This window comes from Cimex lectularius, unplaced genomic scaffold (genome assembly GCF_000648675.2).
Source record: "Cimex lectularius strain Harlan isolate CLEC.00 unplaced genomic scaffold, Clec_2.1 scaffold146, whole genome shotgun sequence".
In the NCBI taxonomy this organism is placed as follows: Eukaryota; Metazoa; Arthropoda; class Insecta; order Hemiptera; family Cimicidae; genus Cimex; species Cimex lectularius.
This window is the reverse complement of record NW_019392741.1, coordinates 505154-532260: the sequence shown is the minus strand read 5'-3', so window position 1 is coordinate 532260 and position 27107 is coordinate 505154. Positions and strand designations below refer to the sequence as shown.

The 27107-nt window shown below is 33.2% G+C and overlaps 2 protein-coding genes across 3 annotated transcripts; one reads left to right on the top strand and one right to left on the bottom strand.

The window, feature by feature from the left end:
- The first annotated feature begins 235 nt into the window (after window positions 1–235).
- Window positions 236–10663, top strand: LOC106669957 (carboxypeptidase D-like). The gene is made up of 10 exons (XM_014399883.2): window positions 236–340; window positions 3682–3856; window positions 3975–4105; window positions 4180–4316; window positions 4744–4931; window positions 6069–6239; window positions 6303–6421; window positions 9845–10018; window positions 10073–10301; window positions 10361–10663. Exons 2-10 carry the CDS (start codon window positions 3694–3696, stop codon window positions 10477–10479), a joined length of 1431 nt encoding a protein of 476 aa, XP_014255369.1. The 5' UTR covers window positions 236–340; window positions 3682–3693; the 3' UTR covers window positions 10480–10663.
- A 5118-nt stretch (window positions 10664–15781) lies between these two features.
- Window positions 15782–26914, bottom strand: LOC106669918 (ubiquitin-protein ligase E3B). 2 transcript variants are annotated; one of them, XM_014399785.2, is made up of 19 exons: window positions 26643–26914; window positions 22387–22527; window positions 21997–22324; window positions 21738–21926; window positions 21479–21670; window positions 21143–21402; window positions 20919–21079; window positions 20251–20422; window positions 20053–20171; window positions 19818–19990; window positions 17891–18036; window positions 17645–17781; window positions 17415–17578; window positions 17238–17356; window positions 17034–17177; window positions 16849–16978; window positions 16627–16791; window positions 16448–16559; window positions 15782–16388 (listed from the first exon to the last, which is right to left on the bottom strand). In XM_014399785.2, exons 1-19 carry the CDS (start codon window positions 26798–26800, stop codon window positions 16216–16218), a joined length of 3183 nt encoding a protein of 1060 aa, XP_014255271.1. In that variant the 5' UTR covers window positions 26801–26914; the 3' UTR covers window positions 15782–16215. The 2 variants fall into 2 exon arrangements, with proteins under 2 accessions (XP_014255271.1, XP_014255272.1); XM_014399786.2 differs by lacking the exon at window positions 26643–26914 and adding an exon at window positions 23712–23817.
- Between the last annotated feature and the right edge of the window lie 193 nt (window positions 26915–27107).

Genomic DNA, 27107 nt, shown 5'->3' with positions numbered 1-27107 from the left:
GTTTTACTGTCTTTATTTTATGAAAGAACTTCAATGAAACCAAAATGGCTGCCACGTGCAGTCGAAACTACCAGAACAAACTGTAAAAGTAATGAACGAATTGTCATAAAACGTGAACTTTAGCCGTACAAACTCTTAATTATTAACTCGTAAAAATAAATAATATAAAGGAAAAGATCCTTTGTCACATTCTCTCGAACAGAGGAAGAGAGATAACGAAGAAAAGATAAAAAACAAACTCCGTTCAGCTCATGCTCATTATTCTGTTCGTTTTACGAAACGTAGGAATGGTCGCTAAAAGACAGCATCCGCAAGAAGCCGACATAGAACATTGAAATAGGTAAGTTTATTTAGCGAAAATTACATAAAAATCATTATAAGAACAGATACGTACCTGTAAATTTTCCTAATTTTGTTTATATAAAAAAAATTGTGTCCTAAGCAATTATTTACTGAAATGTGTATATGTTTTTCACGTCTCAAATCTGACAAACGCTGCGTTTCTAAGCTCCGAAATCTTCTTTTTTTCTTAATCTGTTTTCCCTTACTTTTTTATATGTTTATTATAAATAAACTATTATTAGAGTTGTTACTTCGTACGTACTGCAAAAATGGCATTTTAACTCGAAAAAATATGTTTCATCTAATACTTTCAAGTTCATTTAAGTTTTCATTACATTTAAATTGTTCACCCAAAAGAAAACCAAACCAAACCATTAGAAAAAATGTTTGTTTTTTACCCATGTTATTATTATTTATTAATCAAAGTTAAATACTAATTAATGATTAATACAAGCTCAAATGTGTCTACACCTCAAACATGCATATGACCTCGCAGTCCATCGGAAATTCCAGCTTTCGTAATTTACAGTAAATTACGGGCTTTGATAATCATCCACTTCGGGTGTCAGCAGTCCAGGGTCAGACCTCGGTCATATACGTCTAGCCACCGAGTTGGACAAGGGGATATCTACAGCTAGGTCATTTCAGCCCATAACGCAATCAGTTCCTAAAACCAAATCCATTCACATTCTCAGTCACTAATACATTGTTCACTATTTACATGCCCTTACTCAGTTAGGATGATGAAGTATTTGATATTCCTCCATAACCCTTTACACCTATTGCATAACTAATTTAATGAGGGTTGATGGGGTACTCAATATCTCCATTGACCCTCTCACACTACATATTCACCCTAATAAATACATTCAATCACAACTCACAGGGTACACAACAATATCAGTACTATGTACAATAAAACAGCCTCGTTTCCTTCAACAATTGGGACAGGGGACCCAGATATTTGCTGCCATGCTCAGTAACAATTCTCATATCGGGTGACATTCCTACACGCTCTCTATATGGAACCAAGGAATTGCACTCTTTAACTAAGTTGTGTCGAGGTGGGACAAATCGAGCAACCATTCTCTACATGCCAAGTGCATATAATTAATTATTTCGTGGAAATAATACTAATTTCAATTATTATTTTTATCTAGAGTCTTGGTTGAGATGAAAAAGCTACGTGCGGGATTCGAACCCACAGCCTTCGACTGAATACACCGCTGCTCTAGCCACTTGAGCTATAGTGACTTCGATTCACTCGCACACCAACACCTCATCTCAATCTACAACCATTCAAATTTTCAAATTGATAAATGGCAAAAGGAGGGAAAATTTGAATGGTTGTAGGTTGAGATGAGGAGTTGATCCGAATGGATCAAAGTCACCATAGCTCAAGTGGTTAGAGCAGCGGCGTATTGAGCCGGGCACATACTGTTAAATAGTTCACGGAAAAATACTAAAATGCCATGTTCTCTGTCTATGGAATGCTTCAGTTCCACACTCATTAAAATAATAAAATTTTCTGCTTGTCTTCAGCGATTTGCCATAAAAATGATGAATTTCTTAGAAGATTCCTTATTAACATAAGAACCATTGAACAAAATTAACATCGAAGAAAAACCCATATGAACCAGTGTTAAATTTGTACTTACTGAAGATCATTCATTGGTAAATATAACAAAACATTTACTGAAAATGAAACAAACAATTTTTTGAAAAACCATTTCCACGTTAAGATTTATTAAACACCTTAATACATTTACCCAAAAACTGCTGTAGTGCCTATGTTCAAAAGGAGTGCTGTTTCCTGTCCCTTAAAGTCCCTACTTTTGACCAAATGCTAAAACTCTGTGTAAACTGCTCTCCCTCCCAGATGAATATTCAGAAATGTTATAACAGTCTGGTCTGACTTATGGGAAACAAAGATATATTTAGTTTGGCACAATCGCTTAAAAAAATGTCTCATGATGATTGGTGCTCAGCATATCTGGCTACAATATACATAAGTTTATTGATTTAATTATAAAATTTGAAATTCATTAAGTATAGACAGATCTGGCAATTTCCCATTCAAATTCTCACTTCAGAAACATTACTAATTTAGATGGTTCAAAAGCATACCTCAAATGTTGTAAGGATTTTAGCCAATTACAGTGACCAACACCCAACACTGTATTTAAATGGACAAAAGTACAAATTCTCTCCAGATGGTCTTTGCCCCATTTGCTTTAACAGAGAAAAGGATATGTTTAATTTTTTCTTGCACTGCCCTTTTTAACAAATCAACCCGAGAAAAATATTTCCTACCGGACTCTACTAATGAAAATTAAAATCTCAATTTTATACTAATTTCCAGATTAGAAAACTAATTAAAAAAATATACCTTTATATTATCATTTCCCTTAAAAAAAAGATAAACTATATCAAAAGAATTTTTTTCTGGAGTTTAACCTTCTTTATGCAGATAAATCTCATGTTACTTTGTACAAATTTTAATACACAAAAATAATAATTTGCCTTAACAGAAAGCAGAAAGATAATTATTATTTAGTAAATATTATATAGAGGGGCATCGGTGGTCGCAACGGTTTAGGCGTTGACACGGTGCTCATCACTGCAAGGTAAACGTCCTGGGTTCGAATCCAGCGGTCCTGCATTCGAACCCGACATACTTACAAATGGGCTTTTTTTCAAACACACCGGCACCCTGAGGGTTTATATATCCTCTGCTGTTGCGAACCTTCATAAAAAAAGAACAAAAAAAAACTAGTATATAATGTAAATTTTATAAGATCCTGTGAGCAGAAGTGATAGTTTTCTGTGAGGAAACAAGGCATCACATTTTGTTGTTACTGAAATGAGGAACATTTTATTTTATTTTTTATTTATTTTATTAATGTCATTCCATGGTAAAAATAAAAATTTCAATAGGAAATTAAACGTTCAAATACACCAGACCGCACATCTCACGATCTCCAAATAATCATTTAAATACATTTTAAATAAAATAAATAAATGGCCCCAGCCAATTTATTAAATTGTTAATAAAAAAACTGATTATACTTGTGAATCAATCCGATAAATTAAATTTGAATTTCAACTGAACAAATAATTCTTTTTGGCACAACTGTATTGATGGATAGGGATCATCAGCACTGATGTAATATGAGAAGACACAAATGACTATCATATCCTCTTGAAATCATTCTTGAAACTGGGTCTGATTTAAATTTTTGCTTTTATAATTCTGAATAAATAAAAAAAATCCAATGTTAATTCTTGCCATTTTTAAGAAAATTATGTATCATAATTCTTTAAATTTTGTCTGCATAGATTTTTGTAGCTATGAGGTCGGCTTTTCTGCTAGTAATATGGGCATCTCTTCTACAAAACATTTCCAGCAGTGTTCAAAATTACCACAATTATTCAGAGATCTGCGACAAGTTAGACTATTTGGCGAAAAAATACTATAATGCTAAGCTATACTCCATAGGTACCTCATCAAAAGGTAATTTTTTTTTATTTAAGCACTTATTAAAACCAAGATTTTTGCATATTATCAGATCATATCAGGTTAAATTTAAAATATATATTTATTGCGTTTTTAATGGTTGATTTCTTTAAAGGCAAAGCACTGCAGGTACTTAAGATAGGATCAAATTCAGATGATATTCCCTTAATTCCTGATATTAAACTTATTGGTGGCCTTCATGGTAATGTACCTATCGGGACCGAAATACTTATTAAATTATCAGAGGTGATTTTACACATCTTGTGAGAAGAGTTTTTGCATTATTATTGTGTAATTAATGTGTATAATTTCTTTTGAAGCACCTTTTGGAAAATTACGGCATTAATGAGGAAATTACGAAAATCGTCGATTCAGTCAACATTCACATACTGCCGTCCCTCAATCCGGATGGTTTTGAACTTGCTAAGGAAGGACTGTGCCAGGAAGGGCCTGGAAGGTGAGCAGTTCAGATTGGTGGTCGCCAATTAAAAATTTGTGGTCATTCTAGTTCTCTAAGTTGATATTCTTTATAGTTTAATGTTTTATACCTAAAATACTTTGGATTTTCTGAATAATGCAAAATTACCAAACCTGAAATTAATGTTGAATTATATATTTTTTAATTGCAGTTGTTTAGTCGCAACTTCCTAAAATATTTAGCAGGAAAGACTAAAAATAAACAATCTAGACTTTAAGCCTTTTTATCTACATCCTTCCGATCTACCACAACCAACTTAGATAGTTAACAACCCTTTATTATCATTTTCACATAATATCTTATTGCCTTGATAATCAAGCATGCTCTTCTCGCTTCTTTCTTTTTATTAAAAGTCAACTATTTAAAATAAATAACAAATTACTACATTCTGTGCACATATTTTCAGAGGAAATGCAAATGGGGCGGACCTTAACAGAAATTTTCCTTCTGTGCGATTGCAAGCCAGTGGTGAACATCAGCCAGAGACGATAGCTGTTATGCAATGGATGTTGGAGCAACATTTTATGCTTTCTTTGACATTAAACGGAGGTGCTTTGGTCGCCACCTACCCATATGATATGGGGAAAAATAACAGTGCGTATTAAAACAACATGCATAATATTGGAAAGAGAGTGAAGCATATTTTGGAAGAATGTGAACAACTGTCACCTTGCAGGAGACGGTGTGACTATCCCTCGATAAGTCAAACGTTCCGAGGCATAACAGTCACTACAAAGCTAAGCTTATTGCATATTTAAAATCGATAAATGTGGCATATAAGCCACCACACATGGTTCCGTTTTATTTGAATGAATGTATTTATTTGCATGAGTGTTGAAGTATGCTTGGGTTTGGCTGTGACTGAATATCGACTAACTTTCAGGCTCACTGAATTAGTCCAGATAATTACATATTTGTAGTGTGATGTGAGGGAGGAGTTGACACTTTTTTTTCCTTCGAACTCTCCAGAGTGAATGTATGCATTAGTGTGAGTGTTTATGTATGAGCGGACGGACCTGTCGAGTAATATCTAGTACTCCACAGGCCTGTTGAACAAGTTGACTAATTAGTATAATGGATTGGTGGAGTGATTGGCTGGTGAGAGATCAAGCAATGTCAAAAGCTTGGTGCCGCACAGATTCTTAAATTGCACATACTTTTTGAAAGGATACCCTGTATTTATTGGCATGAATGGAAGGAGGTCAAGGTGATGGACATTTTCTCGACCCCCTTTTAGTTGTAGGGGGTGGGTCCTCAGTGGTACATCTCTTTGGACCGTGAAGAATAGATTAGGTTAACGACCTAAAAGTTGTGCAATAATGAAACAAAGCCCTAACCATCTCTATGAAAAAGTTAATTACATACCTAAGCATTTTTAACATTTTAAAAGTTGAGCTTCTTTAATAATAAGTTACAATTAATTAAGGTTAAGTTGAGATGAAAAAAAGTTAATGGCATGGGAGGGATTCGAACCCACGACCTTCGGCTAGATACGCCGCTGCTCTACCACTTGAGCTATCGTGACCTCGATCCACTCGGACATCAACTCCCCATCTCAACCCCACCTTATGAGTTTCCCCTCCTTTTGCCATTTTTCAAAGTCAAGCAGACCACGGAATTAGTGAATTTAATAATAAGCTTTGCTTCAGTGAATTTTTGTTCTGATTAAGCAACATAAAGAACATTTTCTCAAAACAACAATTTTGTTAAAATGAATCATTGACATTTCAGACTCTAAACGGCCACATGCACATCTTACTGAAGATGATGAAGAATTTAAACACTTGGCACGAAAATACGTTCGGGAGCATCCTTACATGGCTGATAGATCATCTTGCCCGTACAATCCTAACACATTCGATAGAGGTATCGTCAACGGCGCTCAGTGGATTCCGTTAAAAGGTATCTTTAAAAAAATTGTCATGCTGAATTAGGAAAGCATTTGTAATGCATTTGTTCTAAAAGGTACTATGCAAGATTACAACTATGACTTTCACGGCTGTTTGGAGCTGAACATTGCGATTTCCTGCTGCAAATATCCACACCCACAAAATATTGAAAAACTGTGGAAAGATAACAAAAGGGTATTTAATTTCTTTTGTAATATTCAATATTTATTAATATTTTTGTAAGGAAGAGAAAAAATTTGACAGAAATTTATGAATGTGGTGCCATCTTGTCTTCAGTATTTCTTGACTTCGATCTAATTTTAGATCTTGTCATGTAGACTTTGCATTCACTGCGATTCAAAAGTATCATTGTGGTTTTATCTTTCACAACCAAGAACGTCCAATAACCAAGGTCCATAACCACTAAGACAAATTAAGGAAAAACTTTTTGGTCAATAGCCTTTGGTAATTTTGTTCCATTCTTTTATTGTTTTCTTCCTTATTTCCTGCTTCATGTGTGCCATTAGTACATACTTGTGTGTAGGTAATTCATTGTTGCATTTTCATCCAGGCCACTTCTTTTACTAGTTAGTGTATGTTTTATGTGCTTTAATCCAGTTTAGAGAGGAGTTAGGGATAGATCTATTCAGGTCGAGGTGCAGTAGGCCTTGTGGCCACCTCTTTTATCCCTATCCCTACTCCCCTATGAGGTCAGAGCTTGATTATAGTTATTAATTCACTATTTTCGTGGACCGCTTAACCAACTAATACAAGACAATTAATTAAGGTTTTTAGTCGAGATGAAAAAAAGATAATGGCACGAGAGGGATTCGAACCCACGACCTTCGGCTAGATACGCCGCTGCTCTACCACCTGAGCTATCGTGACCTCGATCCACTCGGACATCAACTCCCCATCTCAACCCCACCTTATGAGTTTTCCCTCCTTTTGCCATTGATTTAAAAATGAAGTACACTTCACTAAAGCTCTCCGTCGCCATTTCAATTGTCGTCGAGAATCCAAACCGATTACACGACATTTGAAAAATGGCAAAAGGAGGGAAAACTCATAAGGTGGGGTTGAGATGGGGAGTTGATGTCCGAGTGGATCGAGGTCACGATAGCTCAGGTGGTAGAGCAGCGGCGTATCTAGCCGAAGGTCGTGGGTTCGAATCCCTCTCGTGCCATTAACTTGTTTTCATCTCGACTAAAAACCTTAATTAATTGTATTATAATATAATTATTAGCTCTTTAATTCTTATGATTTTGTTCTGTAATGGAATGTGTTTTTGTAATTCTAACAAATAAATTGAGTTACCTTTTGTATGCATGACTCGTGACTCCCTAGAGACGATATGAAAATATGTTTGAATTCAAGCAAAGTTTCTGGGCAGACCAAGATATTAAAAAAGCGAAAGAACCATTGAGAACAGCACGATCTGCTGGTACGCTGATGGATCTAGAGTGCAGGAAGATATGGAGTCAGGAGTGTTCAACTATGGAACCCATGAGATACCAGTATCTTTCAGGCTGAAGTCCAAGCAATTGAGAGAAACCAGAACATAGCTATCATGTTAAGATAGCCAGACAGCTATCAGAGCACTAAGCTCAAACATCATTAGCTCAAATATGGCGCATAATTGCAAAACTACAATAAATGAATTAAGTTACTTTCTGCTGGGTCCCAGGACATGTAGGAAGGAGGGAAACGAGAAAGTGAACGCCATTGCAAGGAGCTGCTGTGGCATAGGGATTCACACTATCAATGAGTATTTTAGATAAAAAGACAGGATTGAAAATGAATAAACAGTAGAATTCGCTCATTTGACAGACAATCCAAGAACTATCTAGTGAATATCGGAAGAAAAGAAACAACAGAATGCATCAAAGAAAACATGAAATCCGAACATGAATCTTAATGGGCATTGGAGAAAAATTAGTATGATCCAACAAGATACATGCACAGTTTGCAAGGAATCTAAGGAGACACCAACGCACCTATTAACGAACTGTGGTGCTACACTTGCCGCAAGATAAAGTACATTGGGATGTATCATGTAAAAAAAAAAAAATTAAAAATTGGGCCTTCTAATTGAATTTTTTTGTTGGACTAGGGTTTACCTATATGCTATAGGTACAGAATGGGGGATACAATAGCTCTCAAAGAGTACAGCATATTACACACTACTGAATACCACATCTCACTTTTTTTTAGCTGATATCTCACTTGAATTTAGTAATCTGTGGCATTCTTGATATCAATTTTTTTATTGCCTTTTATGGTTTATTAAATAGAAATTAATTATTATCTAAGTTTTACAACATATGATTTAAAAATTAGTTTTTTGATGTTTTAAACTTTCATAATCTGGAGTCTATAATATCAGATAGCCAGGCACTACAAGCCAACATGGTCAATTTAAAATATGTCTGGAACTCCCTAAATACCCTAAAAAAAAAAACTGGGAGCTACAAATAGCACTGGGTCCCATGCCATGAGATAATTTCAGTCAACAAGGCAGTAGACATATTAGCTAAAAAAAAAGGTCCTTTTTTAGGAGCTTCAGGACAACTCATAGGCCCAAAATCTATTTTGTGACTTAAACTGTAGCTAAAAACTAAAAAACAACACACTGGGAAATTAGTCCAGGAAAAGCAAGCAAAAACAACCAATGAGTGAAAGATTCCGTACATAATGGAAATAAACTAAAAACTACAGCGGGTATATTTGACATGCTCCAGTAAAATACCACTTTAAAAAAAAGGAACGATCCGTGTCGATGAAGTCTAGAAGAGAAAGAGACAGCTGGACATATTCCTAAATGCATTCCTGTTGTACCTAGGTATCATACCCATGAAATGAAGTTTGTACCTAACACTAAAAGTAGCAGAGATTATGATAAAGCAGCTATTGTAATGGTTTTTTTTTTTACAATAAATGAAATGTAATGTTCATTCAAAGATGTGTACACTTTCTCAAATTGTTAAATAAGCCTTTCAGATTTTTCGTACATTATTTCATTCAAAAGGGGGTACCAATCAGAAAATAGTAACATTCGATTTGGGTGAAAAGCAGTAAATTAGCCAAAATTCGAATGTTTCATGAATCGGACTGGGGTTGGACTAATGTGACAGAGAATTCGATCACCAACAAATGAGGTTTTGTAATGGAGAATTTTTTGATAGGGTGTTCAAGTTTTTGATAAAAATGTCAGAAATGGTGAATTTTGTATACCCCTTCATCTCCTAACTTTGAAAAATTGCCAAAAATGAAATTTTCAGCCGATCAGGCTGGTTTTAATCTCAATCGACGCAGAAATTAATCCTCTACGGATGTTGTTTCGAGCTGTTTTATGGTCAGGCTAACGGTTTACTAACAATTTCACGAATAAGGTCAAAAAACGTGGTTTTTCAAGGNACTAGCTCTCTATATGGAGCCAATGACACCCTTCAATTATGTGGGACACATTGAGTAACCATTCTTTGCATAAGAGTAAGAAGTAATTAAGAAAAACACCATTAAGAAACAGAACAATTTTCAAATTATTTTAGGTCCTTTTTTCAACAGTAATTAGAAAAGGATTTTCAAGTGTAAATGAATAAGCAGTATTCCTTATAGGCACTCATTGAGTTTATAAAAGAGAGTTACCGTGGTGTGAGAGGGATTGTCACGCACGACTCTAAACCTGTCATGGATGCGACTGTCACAATTATTTCAAGGAGTATGGAATACAAGACGACGTCTAAAGGAGAATACTGGCGTTATCTTCTCCCAGGGAAATACTATTTAAAGGTGACATTCCTGTTTAATTAAGAAGAAAAAAGTTATATCAGCTGCCGATTCCAGGTCGAGAAAAACGGTTTCAAAACCGTAACTTCTTCTATCGTCATACCTAAACAAGAGGGTTATCTAGTGCGCAACATTGAGCTTAAAGATAAAGAAGTAGACGACTCGGATGTGTTAGCCCAGTATGAATACAGCGAAGAAGAATTTGTCAATCCTGTAAAAAAATTTTCAGAGAAGAAATTCTTCGAAGTTCTATTTACAAACGATCTTAACACTTTGGAACAAGCAGGTATGTCAAAATGTTTTATAAGTACACCACATACTCTAATTTTTTCATTCCATTTTTAGATGAGTTCAATTTTAACCCAGATATAGATATTGATTCAGGTTTTAAAACAACTGCAAGCATTAGTATAATTGTATCAATTCTAATAGCCCTAATGCAAAATTTTGATTTTCTATTATGAAGGCTTTGTTTTCATGAAATTTTATACATACTTGTAAGGACATTACTGGGAACTTTTATTCTCACAATTGAGACAGCTTTGTAAATAAAAAAACATTGATCCTATTCAATGAACATCGAAGATTATTCTTAATTTATTACATTTGGTTGTATATTTTTACATTTTTTTAAAGTTTTTTGTACATATCTATTATATCATTAAATATAATTAAATTTTTAAGTATACTTTTATGTTTCATTTTTGGTAATACCATTTTTTTTTCTTTAAATGATAGTTACGGAACAAAATAATATACTAAATACAAAAACAAAGACAAAGTTGCTAAAATTATATTTGGTTTCAAAATATAATACATTAATTACATTAGACAGTAATAACATCTTTAAAAATATGTTCATATCTATGTTTTGAAATATATCAAATTCACAGCCTATTAAAGCCGTGATTTACTGGCTACTTGATGTATTTCATATCTTTCAAATATAATTGTTTACAACAACAAATAAGAATATCGATGTTATAAAGCCATTTCATGATAATTTACAATGATTTTACGGTTAGAACTGAAATCAAACTGTACTGGTATAGACGTACTTAAACAAATTGATGTTTAAATTAATGATAGTTGGTGTCAACCAATTTATTTATTGAATCCGATGCATTTCAGGGCCAATCTGGCTCCCTTATTCAGGGTTCGTTGAAGTAATAACAAACTTGAGTTTTGGAGCTCTGAACAGGGAGCCAGATTGGCCCGGAAATGCATCGGATTCAATAAACAAGTTGGTTGTAACAGTTTGCTATTTATTTCTCCAAATCTATCACTGAAGAAAATACAACCACATAAGGCAGAGGAGTAGTAATTTATAACAACAGTTTTTGTCATGCTTACATTTTTCATTTTTCTACAGTAGGATATAAAATTATACATCTATAAAATAATTACTTGCATCTGATTTTGTAATGCTGGTTGAAGGAATTTTAGTAACAATAAACTTGAAAGCATATCTTCTAGAACGTTTAAAATACACGACACTTTTGACATAAACATTAACCTGAGGATATATATGACAGGCGACTTGTACTTAACATACTTGATACACAAAAGTACACTAATTGTTTACAACAAATTCTTATCCAGAGAGAAAAACTTTCAAACCACACTGTTTTGACATGTAGACTAGATTTCCAGTGTTTTTTGAGCCATTTAATGTATAATTAAATTATTTATTTTTTGGAAGTTGTATATAATTGGTAAATTATTTAATTTAAAGTTTTAAATCACTTTAATTTGAATCTAAACAATTTTTTTCAATCAAATCTAACTAGGGTAAAATGAATGTATTTATCATCTTATTTAACATGGAACAGTATACGAGAATATAATGTATCTCATGTAATTGAATTTTTAGTCTTGCTTTTTTTTATTATCTATAATGATTTTGATTTTTAAAATGATTCCAAGATTACTTAAAAATAGCTAAACTCCTATAATACAGGGTTGGTTTAATATTTGAAAACAGCAAAAGCTTTTTTTTCTTTCGAGGGTGCCTGCTTTTGAAAAAATTGCAAATATGTCCGGTATGAATTCAGGGCAGATGGATTCGAACTTGGGATTTTTACCTTACCGTGATGAGGTGCCATGTTAATGCCTTGACCATTGCGGCCACTGACACCCTAAAAACTAAACCAAAAGCTTTTATAATTGGTGGAAAACAGCCTTTTTAACAAATGATTTGCTCAACTTCAGGTCAATTACATACAAAGACATTTTGAATTTTAAATGAATAGAGTTCTAATCATAGAGGTGTATTTTTCAACTGACATTGCTGACTCAAGATTGATTCATATTAATGGAAACTATAAGGGAAAAATTACCAGAGCAATTGATCGCCACCAGTGATAAAATAATTTTAACCGAGTTTTTGAGACTATTCATCACAAATTTTTGTAACAGATTCAGAAAACAATAGTTTGATTAATAAGTGAAAAATAAATCAAGGAAATGGAAAGATAAACCAACATTGAAGCATTATTAGTCCTGATCATACTACCGTGATTATGGTTGTTGACGTTTTAGTCAGACTTTTGGCATTATTATCATCTTTATTATCATCTTCTCTGAACTAATAACAAAATGTTGAAACACAACCAATCGAGTTGATCTAGGAAAATTCATTAATTCACCTAGCAAAACTTCATTCAGCATAAAATGTAATTATACAACTAATGCACAAATATGAAAATCATAGTTAAAATTGGTTATAAAATGTGATGTGATTAAAATTCCATTTTTCCAATCTTTCTAAACTATAGTACTGCAAGCAACTATATAAAAAGAAAAGAGTGAAGAAAAATTCTCCAAAAACATTTATGTTAGAGTACCACTGGTACTACTTTTGTAGATCAATTTTAGGGTTGTGTTTTCAACATGACAAGTAAACACTGTTATAATCATTACATTTATACAATTTTTAAATTATTTTAAGTCTAGTTTACCCTTTAACATCCATTTTATAAAATTTGAACTATTATGGAAAAATTTTAAATTGACAACCCAGAAAAAATCACAGTGTGGGCTGAAGGTTCATAAAAGATCAAAAAAGTATTGGCACACCACTCATTTTTCTTAAATCTCAAAAATATCAAGTTTAATAGTTTGGTACTAAATTAATTCAAAAACTAGGATCCAACTACTAATTTTTGTTGGTAATAAATTGACTGAATTAAAAAAATAAGAAAACTAATAAATAGCAGTACATTTTCAAGGGTCAAAAAAGTATTGCCACAATTGTTTCTTGCTTAATTTTGAATTATCCACCCAAAACGATATCCTTGATTTTAATCCTTTCATTTTGAAATAAACACAAACAAGTGTTATTCTAAATATTAATCCATTTATGTTTTAGTGGTCTAATTGACCGAATTACTTCTTTCAATTAATTATTCTTTTTATGTAAGGTCTTGGTTGAGATGACAAAGCTTGTGTCACGAGCAGGATTCGAAATTTTTATTTATTCTAAATTATTTTCTGACCAATTCAGTGGTAATAACGCTGGGTAAAATGTGAGAGCATTGTGAATTGAGTTGAAACATCTTGAGATCGCAAAAACCTACGTAAATGAACCATTTTGGAAGAACATTCAGATGAAAGTAAGCACAATTCGGCTCTGACTGAGAGAAAACCAAATACTGCATTTTAAATGAGTACTGTAGGCCAACATTGAAATGACAGTATTGTAAACCTAATTTTCCCTGAAGGTATTATGAATACAGTTGAGTATGTTGACAGCTGCAGTGCTGAAAAGGGAAACATTTATCTTCCAGCCAACAATGATCCAAAGCTTAGTGCACACGACCGATAAAAGGAAGGAATGGTCTTTGCAATGTTTAGAGCCAAATTAAAACTTCACCACAATCACTGGATATCATAGCCATAGAACATTTATAGTACTTGCTGGACTTAAAAGTATGAAAAAATAAAATTTCTTTAAAACATCAGCTCAATCAGATCAAATTAGACCTGAAATTAACCACAATCCTGGATGCTGTGAAGACTTCAGGTAAATTGAGGCAAATAGTATGGTAACAAAATATTGAAGTGTAAATAAAATTGTGTTTAAAAAAATTTCTATTGTGTCAATTCTTTTTTGTTCCTTGAAATTCACTCTTATTTTTAATTTAATATTAAGTTATTAGTGAGAGTGGAGAGGGTTCAACCCCGCCCCGAGGAATATGGAATACTCTGGGGGAGTGAATGTGCCCAGACTTCTATCGAGTGTTGTGTTTGTGTTAATTTATTGCAATGAATATAATTTATTAGCTTTCAATTAATGAAGGTTTTTAGTTGAGATAAAAAAGTCAGTGCCACGAGTGGGATTCGAACCCACGACCTCACCTTAATTTATCTAGCCGAAGGTCGTGGGTTCGAATCCCGCTCATGACACTGACTTTTTTTAATCTCAACTAAAAACCTTAATTAATTGAAAGGTATTAATTGGTCAAGCAGATCACGAAAACTAGTGAATTTAATGTTAAAATGAAGTAAATAAAGCTCTCCGTGGCCATTTCATTTGTCGCCGAGAATCAAATAGATTACACGACATTTGAAAAATGGCAAAAAGGAGGGAAAATTCAAAAGGTGGGATTGAGATGGGAAGTTGGTGTCTGAGTGGATCGAAGTCATGATAGCTCAAGTGGTAGAGTAGCGGCATATCTAGCCTAAGGTCGTGGGTTCGAATCCCTCTCGTGACATTGACTTTTTTATCTCAACTAAAAACCTTAATTAATTTAAAGGTTTTAATTGGTCAAGCGGACCACAAAAACTAGTGAATGTAATTTATTAGTGTGAAAGGAAGGGGTTGCTTATAACCCCGCCCCGAAGAATATAGAGTACTCTGGGGTAAGTGTAGTACGTTTGGAGAGTAAAAGTAATTTATTAGCATGAAAGGAAGGGGTTGCTTATAACCCCGCCCCGAGGAATATCTAGTACTCTGGGGTGTGTATGACGTCTGGAGAGTAAAAGTAATTTATTAGCCTGAAAGGAAGGGGATGCTTATAACCCCGCCCTGAGGAATATCAAGTACTCTGGGGGAGTGAATGTAACCAGACACCTATGTTTGTGGTGATGTATTGTATATATGTATTGTATGTTTTGTTTCTATTCTGTTTTTGACATCCTGAGGTACAAATGAGAGACGCATTCTAGGATATCAAAATAGTATATATTTGAAATTTGAGAGTCAGTAACCACATTGAAATGCTCAAATGGCTGCAGTTTAAAACAAAATATGTGTGAAAGAAGAGAAAAAGAAGGAAAACACGAAGATGGCCGGCGATGACCTATGCTGTTTGTCGGCCCATAAACTTCCTACTTTATATTTAATTTGCTCAATTTATTGCCGTTTTTAAACAAATTTAGTATCAAACAGTAAACTGTTATATTTCTGAGATTTAAGAAATAGTTGGGTGTGCCAATATTTTTTTGAAAATATAGAGAAAATGAAAAGATAGAGATAGTTTTGGAAATTTATTTATTCCTGGATCAATAAAAATAAAAGAATGGTTATTTTCACAATCTCTACATACACCAATTGTATTATTAAAAACCACATTAGCCTGGTAGTCTCAATCTTATTGCACTTTTTACTTTGATGTGGTCGGCATGGAAAAAATATTTTAAATAAAACAATTTGTATTGCAAAAGGGTGACATAAGTGCAAATGAATTGTTTATATTTTAATTACAATAATCGCAAAGAGTTTTTGAATTTATTATTCATTAAGATTGAATTTCATAGAGGAAAAAACTGTAAAATTAACATCTCAATTTAAAAATTGCCCATATTTCAAAATATACGTTTTCATTTAATTTGATAATTACCAATAAATAAACTGATTCCAAATCCAAATCTGAAAAAATATTGTACAATCGATCTCAACATGTTATATTTCATTTGAGGCACAATTACATTGCTATATATAATATCAAAATAAATAACAACCAATATATTACATCTCTATATATACTTTTTGATCATAGAATAAACATTAAAGGCAACAAAAATAGCGATAAAAATATTTACCAAATGTTTAGTATGATTAACTGGCTAATTGAAAAATATATCATATAATAGTAATCATGTATGACAAGTGTATTGGAATGAATCTTATAACTTAATTGTTAAGTATTTTTGAACAAAATTAAGCTCTTTTTTTTTTTAAATTTGATTTCATCTTTTTAAGAAAGTTCAAAACCTGTATTGCTAGATATGGCATACCTTAACTTATCCCTCAAAGTACCTTTTCGTTGATAATTAGGAAGCTTGAGTAAGTTGAAACAAGTTGACGAAGTTGGAAGACGATGTTGTGGATCACGTTTTCTAATTGTAAAAAATCCTCTGATGACGCTTCCTGTTTTAAAAAGGAAAATCAAGTATTTATCAAGTGTTTTATAACAAAGGAAAACTTACCAATGGTGTCACCAGTGTCTTCGTCATCACCGACTTCCACACATCTAATGGAAAATGGAGGTTCAAGGTGGGCAAAACCGAGAAGAGGTGGCTTTGAGCAACTAGTAACAAACTAATAAAAAAATAAAATAAATAAAGTATACTGTATGAAATTATTTTTAAAAAGTTTAAAAACATACTTTTAAAAACAAACGTTTTTCATCTTCACTGAAGTCTTTTTGCAAGATATCCCATAGCCAAAGGACAACTTTATGGGAATCGTGAAAACCACCATAATACTGAGTATGCCTACGAAGATCCACTATATCTAGAGGTACATTATCACCAGCTATTAATCTTTGAAGCTGAAACATTAATGTTGTTAATATTGAAATAAAAAAATAAGAAAATTTACAAAATACCTCTGGGGTTGAAAACAGTGCCAACCAATCTAAGTTTATTATTGACCTAAAACCTTTAATAAACGCAGCAGTCTGTTCTTTTATTTGTGTATGCATTCGGAAGTGGGCCATTAAATGAATGTAATTTATTCTGAAAGAAATAACAATAAAGAAAAAAATTCCAATTTTTAAAATTTTTTGCGTACTTATTATGATTGTTGACAGGCAAGGCTCGACCACCAGGTACAAGCTCGTGTGTTACAAGTCTTCCCATTACATCATGGTCTATGGAAAATGTTAGATCAAGTTGACTTACGTCTCCTTCTAAGTGTTTTATATATGTAAGAGACCTGTGAATAAAGGTATTGTAAATTTGTAGGTATGCAATTTACAAAAATGAGTTATTATACCTATAAAGGTCTTTGTCAAGGGATGGCAATTCATCAATGCAAGAGTAAAGAGCTTCGTGCGTCTGCCCTAACACTTGGCTTAGAAAAAACGACGCAAATGGTACATCGACAACGATACCCTAAAATCAACATACACTTATTAAATGAATAATAATAAACTTTGTATTCTTTAATTACCTCATATACAGCTTTTCCAAGCATTCTTCCAACGAATTCAAACAGCTGTAAGTGATTGTCTTGTAAATGTGATGTAGGTGAGGGGTACAAACGTTCTTCGCTAGTAGCAATAAAGAGATTCAAAGATGGATCGAAAACTCTCTTAATAGTCTCCTCTAGAAATTCTGAAAATGCCCATAGTTATCGTACTTTATTTGACAACAGGAAAACCTAAATAATTAAAAATTTACCTTTAAATACTCCATCCTGATCAATTCCTGCTTCATCTAAACCTTGTTCGTTGATGAATCTGACTCGAATAACTCCTTTTAAAGCTTGAGATGGAAGCAATGCAAGTTGACGGTAACCATCTTCAACAATCCTACTCCTGCAATTTAATTATTCGAGTTGATTTGAGACCAAGTTAAAAAAATAAAATAAATATAAAATAAGAATATTCCAGAAAAAAAAGGAAATTTGCTAGAATTTTGACCCACCTGTGAATCGTTATGAGTGTCGAGGAAGCTGCAGCGCATGCGGATTCTGTAAGACCCAATACAGCTTTTTCATTAGCAACGTATTTTCTAAATAACTGGACACGCTCTGAGTGAGGGATTATGTGAGGCATTTTAGCTAGTAGCAACTGAAATATGATAAAATAGTGAAAGTAGGAAGATCAATATTTTTAAGAGAAACTATAAATATAAATTAAGAAAAAATGAAAATAAAACAGTTCCTCACTGAAGATGACACAAAACTGAAGTTCGAGTGTCATTGGACCCAGTTTAGCGTCAGGTCCAAATATTTCTATTAAACAGTTAATTAAGATTTTCAGTTGAGATAAAAAAAGTCAATGGCACGAGCGGGATTCGAACCCACAATCTTCGGCTTGATACGCCGCTACTCTACCACTTGAGCTATCGTGACCTCGATCCACTTGGACACCAACTTCCCATCTCAACCACACCTTTTGAATTTTCCCTCCTTTTTGCCATTTTTCAAGCTCGAATCCCGCTCGTGCCATTGACTTTTTTACCTCAACTGAAAACCTTAATTAATAGTAAGATATTAATTGGTCAAGCGGACCATGAAACTAGTGAATTTAATTTCTATTAAATTTAAATTAAATTTTTGTTTTTATGGAATAATTGCCTGTAGTTTAATCCTCCATAATCATTGGGGTCTATCTACTTGTAGTACTAAATGCTTGGGCTGTTATTGGTATCCTTTCTTAATTATTTTGAAGCAATGCCTAGGCTGATGATTTAATAATAATCATATCTACCTAAATCAATTGAGTCGTATAATAATTCTGTAGTGTTTTTCAATAAATAAATTTTAACCCACTTATGCTTTGAAGCAAAGTTTATTTCGTGATTAATGTTTACACATTCTGAAAAGGTACTATAATTATGTTATTAACATTAATAATTATTTATCTATTTTTAGTTAATTAAGTAATATGATTAATTAGTGTTTATTGATTTGTTATTATTATATACTAATTATAATAGTATAAAAGTATTTTACAAGTAAAGTATTAGGAGGAAAATAGTACATTTTCGTCGTTTAATTGTTTTTTAATATTATTACTTTAATATATTACTTTCACTCTGAAATGTTATCACTCTCTCAAGTGCTGACCCTAGGGACTGTAGAACAGGGAGTTCCACCCCATGTGGCTGGGTCGCAGTATCCGCCTTAAGCTAGATGCCCAGGAGATCGACGGCTGTCAACAGCTAATAATAAGCCTAATAATACTTAAATTCAATAAGTCAGTCACACGAATATTAATAATCTAATCTAAATTAGGGTCGATGGGTACTTTATAGATCTTCTGCCAATCCTAAACACACACTTTGATGAGGGGGGCGATGGTGAAATAAATTGTCACCATTTAATACACTCACACTAATAAATACACACACTCAAGTAAAAACATAGAACTTATCTATATACAATAGAAAACTCCGACAGCCTTCAAAAAGTGGAGCAGGGGACTCACAAACTCGCTACCGTGGCCAAGGATAAATTCTTAAATTAGGTGGTATGCTACATGCTCTATGTAAGGAGCCAAGGCATGACAAGCTTCTATTATGTGGAATACATTAAGGGGCACCTGCACGGGTTTGGATCAAGTTTTAGGACTTCCAAGTGGTATTTACTACTTTTAATTTGTCATAGCTCATAATATGAACAAAGTATTGTAAAATAGTTAGACTCCTTGTCCACAACATCCAACGGGTAGTTGGACGTTAAGCCCTCCTGTATGATAGGAATTACTTAATTTACAGGTTAATGCGTGCAGCAACCAAATATTTAAGTACTACAGTCAATGTCTAGAAGTGACAAGAAACCTTTTGACAAAAGCCAATCATAAATATACAGTATAGCAAAATAAAAAAAATATTATTTCCAAAATACCTGTGTTGTCTTCTTTCCTTTGTCAAGATCGTTCATAAAACTACTAATCCTAATTTCTTTAACAAGCCAGTGGTTCTGCGGACAGTACGACCTGCGGCTATCACGCCTGTACAAAACCATAAGTAATGTGTGCAATGCTTGGAATAGGCTTGTGCCATTAATGCCCTTCATGTCTAAAAATAAAGTGATTTTATTGTTAAAGGGGCAAATTTTATTTATTTATTTTTTAACTCACCAAATAAGCTGTTTAAAATTCCTTTGTAAAGGAACGTGTTTAGAAAAGCTGACATAGAAACATAGTCCGTTAGTTTAAAAGGGTTCTGCTGCTCATACATCTCAACATCATCCAAAATCCTAAAATATAAATAAATTGTAAACCAATTCAATCAATTGTTTTTTTTTTTTTTAATTTGGCATGAGAACAATTACTTACGTCACGTAATGGGTCATACATTCACAAAAAAGGATGACAGTGTTGAATTCAGGAGAACAGCCTTTCATATTATCGGCTAGAGAATCTAAAAATGACTTCACTCCACAGTTGGGACCTAGTGACTCTAAAAACTTCCAAAGTCTATAAAGAATTAATTCTTTATTACACAACCCTGAAAATGAGATGTGGTTAATTATTGAAATTTTGTCAAGTTTATGATTTTTATACACACTCATACAGACAAATTAGTTAATTATTTTTATAAGAATAATTATGGGTAAGCTATTTATGTTTTAATACAATGAAATATAATTAATTATTAAATTAGGATAAATTTGACATGTAAGATTAAAATATGATTTACTCATAAAATGGGGAAATAAAAAGAATAAAAAGGAAGAATTTTGTTAAATATACAGGATATTTTTGACCAAAATCATGAGTAAAACAATGAGTTAATTATTTAAAAAATGATTTATGGGGCGTCAGTGGCTGCAATGGTTTTGGAATTGATACAGCGCTCATCACTGTAAGGTAAAAGTCCTGGGTTCGAATCCAATGGCATTCAAACCTGACATACAATATTTTTTTTAAACACTGGCACCCCGTGAGTTCATATAATCTCTTAGTTGAAATACCCTCATTTAAATATAAAATTGTTATTTTACCTGTTAAAATATCTAATCTGAGCTGAGACAAAGTATTAAGAGATGTGTAATAAAGTGTACAAACATTTGCCACTTTTGTTAACGGGCATTCCGGCGTGCCCAGTTTATACCTCGGCTGCTTTGCACTGTTTGCTCTGTTAATCCGTGCATCTATCGCCCTCCTAAAAATAAAAACAAGCCGTCGACTAATTAAATCATACGCCAATTAAACCTCGGACACTTACTTTATAAAATTGGAGCTCGTAGGAGGCTGCGGTTCGGCAGTTGGTAACGATACTTGGTCTAAAAGTGATCCGAGCAGAGCGGAAACATCTGGTTGAGACCAAAGGAGATAAAGCTGAGTTTTCACATACACCAGGCTTTCTTGCAAGCCCGAGTCCATTCTTTGAGCAAACCATCCCAGGACTGGGTGCCATTGGGTTAAGTTTGATTGTTTGCTAACAACATATGCTTGACAACTGCTTAAAAGATTGGTGACAACACTCTGTAGATAAAATTACAAAATTGTTATATATCATGCACTAATAATGAATTGAATTATTAACAGATTTCTAACTTACTGTGAACAATGCTGCATTAGTATTAGAAAGGATTATTTCTCTTTCGATATGTGCCATGTGAATAATATTGGCAATGAGACAGAGAGCATAACTCCCTTCCAGCGCATTAAAAACTATCCTTAAATCTTGCTGAATGCTTAGCAGTTCTAAACTCCTTTTCAGGATTCCATGAGATTCCAGTAGAGTAATGCACTGAAGCAAAGGGGAAAAAAATAAAAATGCAATCGTACTGTCGACACTGCGAAGGCCACTTACTTACTTCTGGAGCGAGCTGATTTAAGTGAAGGACTAGACCCGGAACGCTAAATATATGAATAAGGAACATTGATACCAATTTGTCTGACATAGATGCTGAGATCAACGGCCTAGTTACTAAAGTCATTATTGCTGTTAAAGCAACACCTTTTAAAGTTACTTTTGATCTTGAAAGGCCTTTTAAAAGAAGGGACTAAAAACAAAAATTACATCAATCCACACTTTAAAGTATTTTTGATTAAATTTAAGTGACATTTGAATACCTTTAGATTTAAATAGAACCCCCTCATGAAAAGAAAGCCCATAATGTTGGCACATAGTTGGTTCATTCCAGGTATCAGACTTTCCATAGATTTGTTGTGAAGTAAACCCCATGTTTTTGTTGAAGTGAAAGAAACGAGAGTTCGAAGAAAGAGAAGAATCGAACGTAGCTCAGAGCTGACTTCAGGCTTCAACGTTTCAAGGTATTCGCAGCAAATCCATAAAATTGATTTTATCTGTTTAATCCAATACAAGGAATATTCTTTATTCAAAGCTACGCCTACATAACTCAACTTGGGGTTTTCAGATTCTACACTCGCCACAAGATAACTGAAATATTAAATTCGTTTTATGAGGTGATTTAATGCTAGAGAAGAAAAACAAATTTTTACCTGCACAATTTTTCAAAAATTGTTTTATCCCTTTTTTTATTCCATATTGTAAGATATCGGGTAATCAATTTATAATAATATAAAGCTGGTTTTACATTAGGGTTTTTGATATCTTCTGGTATCTCTTTTTCAAGTTCGTTTCTATAACAAACAAAATTCATCATTAAAAAATAAATACAAACAGCACATCAAAATTGAGGCATTAAATTAATACAAATTACATAAGTGTGCTGATGTTTTTGTTATTACCACCCAAGTCTACTAATAATGTAAATAGCTAAGTTGGGTGGTTTTACTATTAATATATATCCTTGAGTAAAGTAATTCCTGTCATACCAGAAGTTTTAACGTCCAACTGTTGGGTGTTTCAAGGGCAATATTCCAAGGACTATGCTAAGATTCAAAACTGAAAATGTAGTAACATGGCAAATAGGAAATTCGAGCATTATTGCTGACACCAATTCTAGAGCGATATTGAGCATGTGAAGATACTGATTGATAATTAAACATTGTACATAATAAAATAGATAATGTTCCTTCTTAATAATGGATATGCTACTCTATGTAATTAGGGGGGGGGGTCATAGTCTGTTTTTGTCCCTTTGCAAATTTAAAACACCCTGTTTCTATTAAATATGGATCAATACAACAGGACATTTGTGACTCATTAAAAATATCTGGGAAAATTAATATAATCTGGAGTGTCCCTATTTATACATTTTGTTGTTTTATTTCTTCTGCTTTCTCTTATGCATTATGTCATCCTGAATTTTTTTTGAAAAAAAAAAAAAAAAAAGTAATAGGAGAATATCAGATTTTAAACAGCAGCTTTATGCAAGTGCTTAATATTAGAAAATTTTTTACAATTTTTTTTATATATTTGGATAAATTATTTTTGTCCTATCTGTTACTACTTAAAGTAGTATTGCAAAGTGTTGGGTTTAAAATAATAATAACAATAAAAAATACTTTTATTGTGCAATGAAGTTTATGGATGCTTAGGAAACAGAAAAAATATTTTAAAATAGAGCTAAGATAGGTCATCTCTCGTCAATCAATATATCTATACTTGAGGGGGGCTCTACACAAACTGGTATGTTTCACATAAAATTGCCTCAAACAAAAATAATAATGAAGATGTACGCATTTAATTAAACATTTATTTGTTTTTTTAAGATAAGCTTGTAAATGGATTAATCAAAAGTCAAGTTGAACTGCTTGTTAACACAATTGACAATCGATCATAACAAATACAAACCGTATAAGGTTTTGAATATATAAATATAAATTTTAGCTGGGATAAAACCAAAAAGTTTAAAACGTACAAGAGAATCCTGAAACTTTCGGTCATTCTACCTGATGTGTAGTTTAACTCTTCAACGAATCTAGGCTAACGTTATGGTTGAGTTGTGAATTTTTAAGTTTTAACAGAGTTTCATCACATGTTCATTAAGAAAAAAAATTGTATTACCTAATTGTATGATAGCTCAGTTTTGGTTGATACTGTAATAGTGAATTTTTTAAACATTAATTACTAAATAAACTGAAAAATGTTTAACTAATAAATACTTATTATTTTTACAATTTTTGGGATTTATATCTGGAAATATTTTGATTTTTTTTTTCAATCAGATGGTATCTTACATTTTAGATATCATGAAAAATCTAATGGCACTGGTCAAAATCCTTTATGGTCTTATTTTTGTCGATCAAATGCCAATGTGGCTCAATCTGAAACACTGATTTGCTTCTGGAGTCGTTTCACTCCAATCTTCATTTGATAAAAATGTAACAACTTAAAATGTATCATCAGACTATATAATTTCAGTAATTTTGTGGTATATCAAGTCCTCTGATGGCCTCAACAACTTGAATGCAGAATATTTTTTAAAATGCACTATGGGAATATTAGTAAATTCGATGCAAAGCAGAGTGTACTGCTAAACAGAAAATAAATTAGTCAATTAAGCAGAAACTGAAGTTTTATTGTTCCTCAATCAATAATGATGCTTATTATTTTTTACTCATGTTTTGCTAAACCAGAACTTTTTCATAATGAAAACAGTCAAAAATTGACATTTTTATTAGTCTTGCCATATGCTAGCGGTTCTCTGTTCGAATCCCAGCATAGCCCTGATAATTCTGTTTGAGAATAATTTATATAAAATAATTGTAAAGTAGTTTGACTCCATGTATGGCACTTATTAATTATTATTAGTATACTAATATATTTCATAAAATCAAATGGCTTAATGCAAACTTTTACTCATTTTATTGTCTTCCCAAATGACACATTTGGTCCATAAATCCTGACCTAGAAATAGCATCAATTTACATAAAACACTCATTAGTGAATCATTAAAACTAATCACTGAGAGCATTGTTTTTCATTTACCAAATGTTTGTCACAGCTTGCTTGAATTCCCAACAAATTCATGACATATTGTAATGTATAAATTGAATGCAAATTTTGTCATCTGTTAAATTAAATCTAGTAGAAAATACATTAACTAATTATGGCATTCAACAGAAATTTGGGTATTTTAACTTATCATAGTTAGTCAATTTTATCCAAGCAGAAAGTACATCTGACTTAGCATGACAACTGAAATCTAGACTCCTTCAATGTCCAAAAAATTCTTGTAACATCATTCAGAAAGATGATTTGTAGTTATCATTTACTCTTAAGTTAAACCTAGCAGAAAATATATCTGACTATGTGTACCTTCGGTTGGATTGCAACAAATTTTACCTGTGTATGTAAATAAAATTCATTTCGCCTTATTATCGATAATAATATCATCTTCTCTCCAGTTGACCCTACTAGAATACATATTTTGCAATGCATTCAATGTATAGAAAGATAATGAATTTAATTTTAAACTGAATAAATTGAGCGGTGTGTTAGATTCGTCCATTAGTGTGTATTAATGGTACATAGTGCTCTACAACAACCCTGCGCTCAAAGTTTTACTCGTTTTCCCAAATGTCGCATATATCCTCGCATAGGTACAATATTCTGTCGCATTTATCCTTGCAGACTCTGAACTACCTGGCTGGCATTTCTCTTGAATTCATTTTAATTGTATTGCAAAAAAGATACAAATCAATAAATTGAAAGTGAAAGAGTGAAGACTGCCTGTGATGCTGCTCAAAAATGAACAGAGATATTCATAACTTATTCATATTCTATTAATTCTAATTAAATTAACATATATATTAGTGTTAGTTGGATAAAACAAAATAGAAAATAAAAACCAGAAATAAATGTTAATTTTCATTTTTAATAACGGATTTACTTAAGAATAGTAAACATGAAGATTGCTCATTTTGTTGACTTTTGACTTTTCTCCATTTTAATCCAGTTGTATTCTCTTTAACTATGGAAAGACATCATCTTGAACCAGAAGTACACAATATTACTGAGAGAAAGAAGCATCGAGGTCACAGGCAAGTGCATATGACAGAGGCAGTTGGCGTTTCTCAGAGTGTGGTCACCCGGGGCCTGATTCTAAGAAGCCGGAAGTGCGAATAGGAGGCCTGGTAGAGGATCTCATTGCATTATGACCCTAAGGGAGGACAGAAATATTGTAATTGTTGCAAGACGGAACCCTTTCCATGTGTCCGTCAAATCTTTAATGAATTACAGTACGTTTTGGCAAGGCACGATTCATAATCGTTAGTCGGAAGTTGGCCTCACATCGTATGCCCCTTTGAGACGCTCTGCAGCTCAGGAGAATCTGGTGCAGCGAGCACCTAGACGAGAACATCAATTGGAATGCTGTTATGTTTACTGATGAGTCGCGTTTCTGTCTTTATAGTGATAACAGGCACCAAAGAGTCTATCAAGAACGGGGATGTGTACAATACCCCAGTTCGTGTTCCCTTCAGTGCAGTTTTGAGCATGCGGTGTAATGTCTGGGCTGGGATTTACCTGGAGGACGAACTGGCCTCCATATTGTTGAAGGCAACCTCACAGCAGTCTGTTACGTCCAAGAAATTATCTAAGAATACATCCCTCAAGCCCGGGATCTCATTGGCAGAGATTTTCGATTTCTGGATGACAATGCCCCACCTCATAGAGGCAGAGATGTTCTTCAATGTTTAGGAAACCTGGGAATTTCACATCTGCCCAATGTCAATAACCCTATTGATTTTTGAGTGATTTTGAATAGCCGTTTGTCCTTTAGTTTATTCGGACAATTTCCGTCAAACCTGTAAAGTTTAGGCTGAAAGTGGTTAAAAAGAGGACTTACAATATGGAACGGCAGTACTTCTTCTTCTGTAGCCAACCCCTGACGTGAGCCTGGATGGTCGTGGCAGCGTTCTCCCTTCGTTTTTCCAGCGCCCTCTCCTCCCTGGCAGCCTTCGTGTGCTCGAGGAAGGCTTCTTTCTGCGACTCCGGCTTGAACATCGTCACTGTCCAGGGGATCAGAACAATAAAATGATCATAACTCCGTTCAAAGCAGACTCGGGTTTCAAAACCGGATTCCCAACTGGCCCGGCAATTTTTGACATAAACGACCTTCTACTCGAAGAAAGGAACTTTCGAAATTAAAAAATCCGATGAAAATCAAATTCGATACTGGATTTTCATTTAAAAATATAAAAATAAACAAAAACAAACAAAACTATGTTTTTAGTGTTCCTTATCACACTCGTCTGACGTAACTATCAGCTGATTGTCACCTCCAAGCTTCAATGTTATTGATTTAAAGAAA